The sequence below is a fragment of the Somniosus microcephalus genome, chromosome 1, assembly GCF_052327205.1.
Source record: "Somniosus microcephalus isolate GS21.2 chromosome 1, FLI_Smic_1.0, whole genome shotgun sequence".
NCBI classification, from domain to species: domain Eukaryota; kingdom Metazoa; phylum Chordata; class Chondrichthyes; order Squaliformes; family Somniosidae; genus Somniosus; species Somniosus microcephalus.
The window spans coordinates 427,016,370-427,028,694 of NC_140987.1; the positions used below are offsets into that span (position 1 = coordinate 427,016,370).

The 12,325-nt window shown below is 40.8% G+C and overlaps 1 protein-coding gene across 1 annotated transcript; it reads left to right on the forward strand.

Moving 5' to 3' along the window:
• The first annotated feature begins 4,285 nt into the window (after window positions 1-4,285).
• On the forward strand, window positions 4,286-12,038 carry LOC147125264 (transforming growth factor beta activator LRRC32-like). Its single transcript, XM_086000264.1, has 2 exons — window positions 4,286-5,556; window positions 7,358-12,038. The coding sequence occupies exons 1-2, from the start codon at window positions 5,461-5,463 to the stop codon at window positions 9,398-9,400; spliced, it is 2,139 nt and encodes a 712-aa protein (XP_085856390.1). The 5' UTR covers window positions 4,286-5,460; the 3' UTR covers window positions 9,401-12,038.
• Window positions 12,039-12,325: the final 287 nt, after the last annotated feature.

Genomic DNA, 12,325 nt, shown 5'->3' on the forward strand with positions numbered 1-12,325 from the left:
CCTCTTTTCTCTTTACAGAGCCAAGCCAATGGAAAGCCAGGGACAGAGCCGTGCCAGCTGTTATAAGGGCACCTACTGGTAACATGCACTATAGGTGCCTCCACCTCTTACCGGCACACTTCAAAGCTGACCTATGGAGAGGGGAGGAGGGCCACCCTCTTCACAACCATCTCATGCAACACCACTCCCATTCCAGCAGTCATAAAACAGGGGGCTGAGTGTTGGGCTGCTCCGTTGCTTGCCTGCAGAGTTAGGCTTGCCCCTTGGGATTTCCTTACCCTTCACTTTTGTCTATCACTTTTTAATCCCCACCCCATTGGTCTTGGTGAAGGCTGAGATACCTTTTGATCTTTTCTAAAGGCTGCCAAAATGTTTGTTACCCAACCATGACACTTACTGTTAGTTCTGCCCCCATTGTTCTCCCAGAACCTGCATCTGGATCTGTGAATAATTCTGCAAATAACCTGACCCAGGAAATCTGAGTGCTATTAGCAATTAATTATTCGGGCAAGATTAGCACCAGTTTTTAACCATTTAGAGCTCATTTATACCAGTTGACATGAATCAGCCCACAGCCTGGAACATTAAGCTGATTTAAGTGCCTGCAGGTACAATAGGTTGACTTGGAACATATCACCTGGTTGTTTTCACACATACAAGTCAGCTATTATTGAGACAAATCAACTTCAGTAAAATGGTTATGTCTGTCATTACCAACTGATGAAATTCATATAAGTAGCTCTTGATTTGGAATGAACAGAAAGAACCAATTTACAAAGCAACATGCTTTTAACACATAGGCCTGTTCTCTCAGTCATCAGATTCTCATTCATGTGACCTGATTTTTGTATTTATCCGTGCTTGTTGACTTACTAGCATATTATTTCCATTTGCTACATACTAAAAAAAGTACTTTCTGCAATGAGAGCATTGCTTTCTTTTGGGTAGTTAACACTCCCATTCAAGAGTGGGTCAACATTTGCACAGGTCCTTAGACAGTATTTGCAGGGAGTACTGTTTATTGATATTTCCAGGAAGTTCCCCGTCCCACAGAAAAGTTTTAAAAAACCACTGCACAACTCTGCACCTAATATTTACACGTTGTAACCTAACTAAAGAATCTAAGGTGCCAGCTGTGGCTCAGTTGGTAGTATTCTTGCCTCTGAGTCAGAAGAGACTTGAGTCCATAGACTTGAGCACAAAAATCTAGCCTGACACTCCAGTGCTGTGCTGAGGGATGCTGCTGTTTTGGAGCCGTCTTTCGGATGAAACGTTAAACCGAGGCCCTGTCCACTCTCTCAGGTGGATGTAAAAGATCCCATATCACTACTTTGAAGAAGAGCAAGGGAGTTCTCCAGGGGAGTACTGGCCAATATTTATCCCTCAGTCAACATCACTTAAAAAAAACCAGATTAACTGGTCATTATCACATTGCTGTTTGTGGGAGCTTGCTAGGATTGGCTGCCACGTTTCCCACATGACCAACAGTGACTACTCTTCAAAAATACTTCATTGGCTGTAAAGCGCTTTGGGATGCCCTGAGGCCCTGAAAGGCGTTATATAAATGCAAGTCTTACTTTAATTCAGGAGACCAAAGGCATCTACGCTCCCTTTGAAGTAGAGAAAGTCTACTTTTCAACTCTTACCTGGGAAGAATGCTGTCACTACTGATGATTAGTTTATATATAAATTCAAAACAAATCAGCATAGATTTCACAATCGGTGACACGTCTAAGATTGACAACTCTGGACGAAAGTCTTCCTGGAGGCTTCATCAGACTCCTGCTTCCAACCGCCTCGCCCAGTCAAACAGCCTTTTTTCTCCATCTCCTATATTTTTATAATTAATAAATTAAAGCGTTCAAAGGAAGTGAAAAAAAAATACACTTTTTTTAATGCCCTGATGATTTTTCTCCCGGGTGGCTCGCAGCAGTGTCTGGGAGATTCATCTTTAATTCCTGGAGACTCCAGGGCAGTCCGGGAAGGTTAGCAGACCGAGACAAAACCCTGGACTACAAGCAAGCCACTTTGTTATGTTTAAATACTGATTTTTGTGTTCTCTAATCACAAGTTAATGCAAATAATTTATATATTTATTAAATGTGGGGGGAAAATTCAGTTGCTTTGCGCCACCCATTAGCGTCCTGAGGGGGTGCTAACGGGGCACAAAGCACCTAGCGCCTGGGTGCGGCGCCGCTAACGCCTCCTGTGAAATTCAGCGGGAGGTTAACGGTGGCGGTAGCCTGTAGCGCCCTGCGGTGCTGCGACCCGGCCACAAACTTCGCTCGCACCCCCTGACCTACTGCTGCACGCTATGTCCGACAGGGTCAGGGTGCCATGTTTGCGGCCAGGGTGGCGTAAATTTAAGGGCAGGTGCCAGGCAGCTATTTTTTTTGGGCCGCCTGCCAGCACCTGCACCCTCTCGCCTCCTCCTGCAGGGTGCCGACCGCGATCGGTCAGCATGGCACTCCTCTTGCGTGCCGGGCCCTTTTGCCGGCTCTCTGGTGGTCTGGCAGGGCCCCGGTGCATGCTGCACTAGGCCCCTCCCCTTTAATCAGGGGAGGGAGGCCTGCTGTACCATGGCGCTATGTGCCGACGCGCATGGTGCTGCTACACGTAGCGCCACGATATTCAATGGGAGCGCCCCAAGAGGGAGGGGGAGCGTTTCCAGTAGTGCCCCGCCTCCTCCTTGGGGCACTACCACTCAATTTCGGCCACGGGAGCACTAACTATTTGGGGGTGCTAAAAGTAGCGCCCCAGTAATGTTAGCACCCCAAAAAGGGGCGCGAGCCAATTTTTCCCCAGGAAACTAATTGGTAGAAATGGAAACACAGCATTAAGCTGCTGTGCACATTTAGATGCTAGAATATTGCTGAATGTTGTCCTACTGAAACCCAAGGAAGACTGGGATAGCCCCTCTCTCCCGTTAAAGAAGAAAACACGCATTTTTATAATTCTTACCCTAAACTTTTCCCTGATACTTTTTGGCGTAAAATAGGAAATTCCCTGTCTGTTTCAGATTCCCCACCATATTAGTCCTTTGGTTTCTGATGTTCTCCAAGAGCCTTCTTTGGTTCCACATCCCTTCTAATACTTCACCCCTCTACTCCCCGCCCCCATTGTTTAGTCCTTTCCTCCTTGTAGTGGTTGATCATTTTACACCCAACTTACCTGCAAATTTACAAATGAGCCCCAGTGACAAGAGTTTGTTCCAGTGGGTAGCTCTCTCGCCTCTGAGCCATGAAGGTTGTGGGTTTCAAGCCCCACTCCAGAGACTTGAGCACAAAAAATCCAGGCTGACACTCCAGTGCAGCACTGAGGGAGTGCTGCACTGTCGGAGGTGCCATCTTTCGGATGTGATGTTAAACCGAAGCCCCGTCTGCTCTCTCAGATGGATGTAAAAGATCCCATGGCACTATTTCAAAGAAGAGCAGGGGAGTTATTCCCCGGTGTCCTGGCTGATATTTATTCCTCAATCAACATCACTAAAACAGATTATCTGGTCATTATCACATTGCTGTTTGTGGGAGCTTGCTGTGCAAAAATTTGTAGCTGCGTTTCCTACCTTACAACAGTGACTACATTTCAAAAGTACTTCATTGGCTGTAAAGTGCTTTGGGACATCCTGAGGTTGTGAAAGGCGCTATATAAATGCAAGTTTTTCTTTTTTATTTGAAAACCAATGAGCTAATAAATGTATTATGGCAAAAAAAGTAACAAATGCTTAAGAAAATGTTGAATTCTTTGAAAAACATTCTTGTCTGGTATTATCATGGTTCTGTTTTGCAAGATGACGAGATAAATACAGAAGAGAGAGGTCATTTGGCTCATCTTCACTTCACCACCTCATCTCACTGTATTTTGTTTTTGTCTCCACTATACTACCCACAAAACCATTCCAAAGTCTTCAACTGCAGTCTGGGGTTGGGAAAAATGGGGCCGCCACAAACTAGGGCTAGGATTAGAGTACAACTGGCAGAAGGCTGTTCAACTCTCGAATACTTGTAGTCTACTCGTGAAGTTAATCATTATCTACACTGTCCCGCTCCAATATGCCTGCAACTCTATACAAGCCCAATAGAGGGCTCTTACTTCCTGAAATATGATTCCTGAAAGATTGTAAAATATATTGGAAAAGGGAAGTAGAGGGAGTAACGTAACGTGAAATAATTAATGTATATAATTCACCACTAGCTAGTCCTCTGTGTGGGGGGGGCGGAGGGTGGTGCACTAATCCAAAATGCTGTCACCAAGAAGATGGTCAACTTGAATAATATTAGTTTCCTCTTATTTTGAGGATTATTTGTGTGTTGAATTAAATACAAATAACAGTCAGTGTTATTCAAGGGAAGCTGCATCCTTGGATAGCACAAACAGACCAGAATTGAGAGTAACCTGGCGGTCTTTTCACAGATTCACAGAATTGTGGAATGTTAATGAAGTGTAGGTACAGGAGGGCTTAACGCAAATGATCTTGGCAAACACACAAACATACACACACACACATGTACACATAAAAAAAGACTTGCATTTATATAGCGCCTTTCACGACCACCGGACCTCTCAAAGCGCTTTACAGCCAATGAAGTACTTTTGAAGTGAAGTCATATACACACAAAGCATACACAGTACACACACATACACAGTACATAGAAACATAGAAGATAGGAGCAGGAGTAGGCCATTCGGCCCCTCGAGCCTGCTCCACCATTCAATGAGATCATGGCTGACCATCCAAACTCAGTACCCTGTCCCTGCTTTCTCTCCATATTCCTTGATCCCTAACCCACAAACACACAGTACACACAAACACAAAGTACAAACAAACACAAACACACAGTACAAAAACACACACACACAAACACACAGTACACACATAAGCACACAAACACACAGTACACACAAACACAAACACACACAAAAACACACACAAACACACAGTACACACACAAGCACACAAATACGCACACAAACACACAGTACACACACAAACACACAGTACACAAACACAAACACACACAAACACAGTACACACAAGCACACAAATACACACACAAACACAGTACACACAAACACACACGTACACACGTATAAAATGTTACAAATTCGGGTACTCCAACAATTACATACAATTCCCTGTTTAAATGTAGTTGATTAGTTTCTATTGGGTCTTTGATTTCTTTTATGCCGTATGATTGCTTTAGATGTATGCGGGTGAATAGTAGCTATCAGTGCCCAAAAAAGGGAAACCTGGTCGTTTAATACAGCACCAATCCCGTGGTGTGTGTGGGGGCCGGTTCTATTCCCGGCCACTATCGCACACACTTGGTCAGAAGTCACGTTGTGCGTAAATGACTTCCAAACTCATACAATTTTCCCCGATTACGATACATTAGGATCCAGGGATATGTTGAACTCGCCGTGCAGTCATGTCATTCTATTGTTGCCTGGGGCGGAGAGATGCATCTTTGGCTGTTCCTGTGGTTTATGGCAGTGACCTGCCCTGCAACAAGCAGCATCAATGATACCAGCACCGCGCTCACAGGCTGTCAGACGGTAAGGTTTAACCCACCTCTTCTGTTTGAATGAAACACATTTTGCTTCACGATTTTAATGGGTTGCGTTCTACAGTAAGAATAAAGGAAAGTAATTTTAAAAGAGAGGTACTCAATTAAGAGAACATCTATTTTTTCTAACATGTAAATTCGGCGTTTTTATTTGCTTTTTCTGGGAAATTATTCATTGTACCAATTATGAAACGAGTGTAAAGGTGTACAGAAGGATTGGAGGTTGCTAATTCTTGGCACAGGTTATGAGAAAATCAGAACATTTTGGCTTGTGTCCTATTCAGACCACAGGGATGTCATACAGTCAGGGTTGAATAAAATGGATTCGAATATTTGATTCATATTTTGAAGTTTTTTGCTCAATTTGGCTTCGTGCGCCAGGTAGAAATGTCACAGCTTTCACAGCTCAGAGGTTTTGAACTGTGGTTAGTCACCTCCCTAAGCAGATAAATGAAGATCTGGAAAGTTAATGCAAGTGACTTGGTTAGTGTAAGTTGTATATAGTCAGTCAGATCGGGTGAGCTGGATGGGCCACCTCTTTTACACAGATTCTTCAGTTAGTAGTAATAGAGTGCGAGATATACGCGCATTCTTATCATTTTAAATTGTTTTCTGCAAAATTAGAACGCTTTAGTAGAATTATTACATTTGAAATTCTTACAGGTTGAAATCATGCTCACTATTTTAACAAAGTGACCTGTTTAAAATGTGATTTGTTTTTGTATCTTCACAGTCTTCCCTTGCCATAAGCATCTTTATATCAGCTGAAGTGGGTAAAGAGAGGGCTTGATAGTCTCCTACAACCCATACAATGAGCAGGGCCACACGCACCAGACATGAGCACTCTGCTGGATGTTATCCCAGGATTAAGAGCCGGAGCCCTGGTCTCTGCTCTCTGAGATTGTCTGGAATGGAGTTTGAACCCTGCACTGATCTGACTCAGAATCACAGAAACCCCACAGTGCAGATAGAGGCCATTTCGGCCCATCGAGCCTGCACCGACACATATCCCACCCAATCCCCACACCAACACATATCCCCATTTAATCCCCCTAACACTAAGGGTCAATTTATCATAGCCAATCAACCTAACCCGCACATCTTTGGACTGTGGGAGGAAACCGGAGCACCTGGAGGAAACCCATGCAAACACAGGGAGAATGTGCAAACTCCACACAGACAGTCGCCCGAGGCCGGATTCGAACCCAGGTCCCTGGTGCTGTGAGGCAACAGTGCTAACCACTATGCCACCGTGCTGCCCAAAGGCAGAGATGCTACCACTAAGCCAAAGGCTCACTCTGAATAAACAGGTTCACAGTATTGTTAAAATGGTGAAAAAAGGAATTTCATATGAAGAAATTAATGATTTAAACAATTAATTTTAATCTGGTTTTCCTTATTTGTGTTAGTAAACCCCTTAAGTAGCAATCGAGTACAACATATACACGTGTCCTTATCATTTAAAATTTTTGTAATTGTTTTCCGCAAAATTATAACTCTTGAGTTTTATAAAGTAGAATTGCAGAAATCAATAACTTGCACAGTTCCTAAACTCAAGTTGTGAGAGATCCCAGCTTGGGGAAGAGATGCTTCTAATCTGTTAACTTCTTCCCCTTTAAAATATATGGAACCACAGAACATGTATTCACTTCTAGCAGTTTGTGAATATGCTGAAGTATATGAGCTGATTTCTTTTTGTTGTAGTGCAAAATAAAGATTGTGGTCTTAAACCATTTAAAGAAAACTTGTGGGAAAAATAAATATTTATCATTTTAAATCTTATTTGGCAGAAAGACCATGATGTGTCCTGTCAATATCAAAACCTGTCCAAAGTACCTGAACTTCCAATGCCGGGGACTAAAAAACTAGATTTATCCCATAATTCAATCAGGGCACTGACAGAGGAATCGCTGCTGAATCTCAGCTCACTGCAACACCTGGATGTCCGCCATAACCAACTGAAAACTATAGCGTCAGGGGCTCTGGCACATTTGAATAGCCTGCGAGTGCTCATTTTGGCACACAATCTCCTGGACAGGAACTTTTCAGCCACTGATGGAGCCTTCAGCCTATTAAAGAAACTACAAGTGCTAGATCTGTCAGAGAATTATTGGGACAGTGACACAGTGGCTCTGCATCTGAAGAATCTGTCTTCACTGGAAAAATTACATCTGGCTGGCAACCTGTTGATGAAGCTGACACCTGATATGTTCTGCGGGATGCTGTTTTTAAAATACATCTTTCTCGAGAAAAACTATATTACGGAAATAGCCGCAGGGGCCTTCGAGTGTTTAACAAACTTGGTTGAATTGAACTTAGCCATGAATTCACTTTCCTGTATTTCTGATTTTCATCTGTCTAATCTCCAAGTGTTGAACCTGAGCAGAAATGGCATTGAATTCTTCATGACAAGTGAGAGTGAGGAAGAATACCAGCTTCAAGTGCTTGATCTGAGTCACAACAGGTTGTTTCATTTTCCATTTCTTCCAAAATTCCATCAGATTAAACATTTGAATTTGTCTAGCAATTTAATGATCAGTGTAACACCCAACTTATTGAATGACTCAACTGAATGGGACATAAGAAACAGATATAAAGAATTTATGGTGTTAAATAAGACATCCAACCACAATGCCCACTCAAATTTATCTGAAGTAATATTTTTGGATTTAAGCAACAATGTATTGGTGAATATATCACATGGCTTTTTGAATAAATGTAGTTCTCTTCAACACTTGAATCTCAGTGGAAACTGTTTTCATAATTTTAGTATAGAAGATGGCGATGAACTGAATTTTCTGTCGTCTCTAGATCTGAGCGACAATGAACTTAGCAATATATCTGTGGGGGCAGATAATCAAAAGCTTCTCCACTCCTTAAGATATTTGTACCTTCAAAACAATTCCATTCAGTTATTACCCTCTAGGCTTTTTAAAGTCCTACCCAAAATAGAAAAAGTCAATCTTGCCAACAATAATGTAAGGATTTGTAATGTGGAAAATAAGACCATGGGATATGATGGCCAGATTCACAAGAGCCATAATAAAAATAGCTGTGTGTCGTTTTCTGGAATCCCTACTCTTAAATACCTCAAGCTAGATGGAAATAACATTACACAGCTAGCACCTTACACATTCTATCAGACTCCCTTGGCATATTTGGATCTTTCAAGAAATAAATACCTTGAAGTGCCAGATCAGGCTCTGACAGGCTTGGAACACACTTTGCAATACCTTTCTTTAAGGTGGAATTTGATCCAAACCTCCAAAGTCAATTTGACATGTTTGAATCACCTCAGAAATTTGGATTTGTCATATAATCAGTTAGACTTTTTACCCTATGGCATTGGATGTGCTCCGCTGCAAATCCTCGATATTCGGGGCAACAATTTTCATGTTCTTCAAGACTTAGTAATTAGAAACGTGTCCCAAACCCTTGAAACACTGTACTTGAGTGAAAATTATTTCAACTGCTGTACATTGACTTGGCTGGAGGTTCTGAATGGTACTAGTGTTGAAATACCAGATATGGGTAATGCCCAATGTTTTTACCCAAAGGACAATGATTCTTCAACAGTCAGATTATTAAGTGATCACATGGGAGAATGTCATGATGAAAGCATCAAGAAAGTCAGTCCACTTCTATTCATAATATCCGCACTTGCCTTTCTACTGCTTATTGGATCTGTGATAGTATTAATAGCCGGAGAGTGCTGTAGATTGTGCCTGCCTATTGGGGAGTGGAATTCTGAAGCAGACACTGCTCCAGTTAAAACAGACAGCGAACACCAGATAGGAGGGCTGTCTCTAAGCGTCATTAAAATAGAAACGTGAAGTGGTGCAATGCATTGCTGAACTGCACCATAGAATAGTAAGACCAAAGCTTGAATCCAACCTCAAATATTATGCAGATTTGGACTTCTATTGAATAGTAAACTAACAGTCTGATACAACACCAAGTCGAGATATTGTGCTGACTATTGAAAAGGAAGAGACTTTGGTTCTGGGCCATGCAACAGAACTTTGCTCAGTCAGAAGACGTGGGATGCTTTGATAATAAGTAAAGACATGTCTTTTTGTGTGAAGATATTTCCAATTATTTATCTCCACAAATGTTTGTAAAATAGATAGAAAATTAAAATTGGTTGCCCCTCAATGGCTCAGTGGATAAATGTACCTTGTGATGTGATCCTGAGTCATACATTCCGGGAATGTCCCTGGGTTTGATGCATGTTCAGTGCTGAGTTAACCAATCTCAGCTAGGGTGGTAGTGGGATGCTAGTATCTGTCTCAGCCTCCGTGAGCTTGAAACGGGGAACTAAATTGGCAGTGGCCCCCCTCTCCTTTCCAGTGATTAATGCTGTAATGCCGAGATTGGCTGCCCCCCCACCCCCCGCCCCTCAATCAAATCACCCACCAATGCTCACTGTCGAGGCTCACATAGAAGCAGGAGTAGGGCGTTCAGCTCCTCAAGCCTGTTCCACCATTCAGGTAGATTATGGTTGATCTGTACCATTTACCCAGCTTTGCTCCATATCCCTTGATACCCTTACCTAAAAAAATCTTGAAATTTTCAATTGACAGCCTTTTGGGGCAGAGAGTTCCACTTTTCCACTATCTTATTTTTGTGTGACAAAGTGCTTCCTGATTTCACTTCTAAATGGCCTAGCTCTAATATTAAGACAGATGACGAATGGCTCTTTGAGAAAAGTGCTATCATACTCCAAAATCAGGCACTGCCCGCTGGAGAGGAGATATAAGGAAACGATTGGTGGGGGCAGGGGACTAAAATTGTTCATGGTACGTTATTTAAATACCTATTGTTACTGTTTGGATTATTGTTAACTTGGACTCATGAAGTTCATTGTTTTATTCTCACTAATGATTTCTCAGGACTTACCATTGTGATTCCTTTGGCACAGTGGAAACCTCAAAACAATTCAACTGAATATTAGTAAAGCAATTTTGTATAAATTATCTATGAGAGCAAAACACTATTCACAGCACTACTAAATTAATGGAATAGTATGTATTTATTCTACATTGAATTTATATTGATGCGATTAAACACACAATATTAATTTACACACAGCTATTACACTTTGATATAATTAAATACATATAGATAATGGCAAAATACTTTTCTAATAAAAAACATCTTATCCTAGTGTAGTATGCACACATAAATTGTTTAAGTGGGAATTGGATATAAGCATTTCTTAGCTTATGCTCTGGAATAGAATTCACAAAAACATGTACCAGATTCCAAAATCCATTCCAACAGATTATTATGGTTATAAACTCTTTCTTTAAAGATACTGTTTAGGAGACGATGTTGAATATAACATTTAGCAGCCAATATACTATTTGATTTTAAAACTGGAAATTCTGTTTTTATTTCAGATTTCCAGCATTTGTAGTTTTGTGTTCTTATTTATACTATTTTATGTTATCTAGTGAAATACTAGGTAATGTATGCTGTTGCAGTCTTTCATAAGTGGCACCAAAGATAGCTATGGATATGGATATTTTTATCTTTTGCTTTATCATTTGTGTAAGTTTCCAAATATTTTAGACGTTAGTTACATAGACTCGGTAAAGTTAGATATTTAATGTGGCAGATGCATAACATGCAATCCAGGTACCGGTAGAACAGCTTGATGATGTTAAGTGCTGGGAAACAGTTGGGTAGTTGACTTTTCCTGTTGTGTCAATAGTGGAAACACCTTTAGGATGTTGCCAGCAATAAAACACAGCAAATTCAGAAATAGCAAAGTATTATTTTGTCTAGAACATTAGAATATGACTTTATGATGGAACTAATAAATGTATTTACTGCTCATGGACAGTAATAGTTCCTTGAAAAGAAAACTTTGACTGCTAAGATTTGGATCATAGAAGATTCTTTGGCACAATGTTGCAAAGCTAATTTTGGCCTTTTGGTATTGGAATTTGTCTCTGGACTGTAAAGGGGACAACATCAACCAGTGTTCCTGTTCCTGATTGCTATCCAGTGACTACTTCTTGAAAGTATGCATATTTGGACCTTGGGTGAAATCAGAATTGGGTTCAGCTATGATTCCATGCTCTGATGAATAGCCTCCCTGTCAAGAATCAGAGATGAATGGATGGGGTACCAAAGGGCACCAACACCTGTGGAACTGTACCCCAGCCCAGTAACATCTTCAGGAAAGATGGAAAAAAATAAGCTAATAATGGTGACCTGTATTTAAGGAGGTGACATCAGTTTCATGCTAATTTCTTGAGAATCTTTTTAACAGATTACTCTGAGAGCCTGTTGAAAAAATAAATTTCTGTTTGCTCTCCGAATTTGTATTGGAGGGCCATCCATATCCATTGTTTTTATTTAACATTTTGTATATGTAATTTAAATTATTTGTACACTTAAGTTATTTAATGGGAAAATATTGTATTATTGTGTTACCCCAAATAAAATATCTGAATGTTGACATTAAAAGTTGTATTTCAGTTTCTGCTTTACTCACCACATGGCTTGAAACAAGTACAAAAATTCAAAGTAGCGGTGAAAGTCCTATTTTATATATAGGTGTATGTAAATGTAAATATATATAATATATATGTGTGTGTGTGTGTTTGTGTGTATGTATATATATATAATATATAATATATGCATAAAGACAGAGCACCATTATATATAACTTAAAAACTGAAGTGTTGTGCCAAACAGGAGTTTATAATCACACAAGACATTCTATTTGTTTGTACAAGTAGAAGCCT

Bases quoted from the DNA above. Each gene is read 5' to 3' on its own strand.
- LOC147125264 (XM_086000264.1), top strand. From the start codon at position 5,461: ATGCATCTTTGGCTGTTCCTGTGGTTTATGGCAGTGACCTGCCCTGCA. The intron at 5,557-7,357 runs GTAAGGTTTAAC...CTTATTTGGCAG, and splicing joins CGCTCACAGGCTGTCAGACG to AAAGACCATGATGTGTCCTG.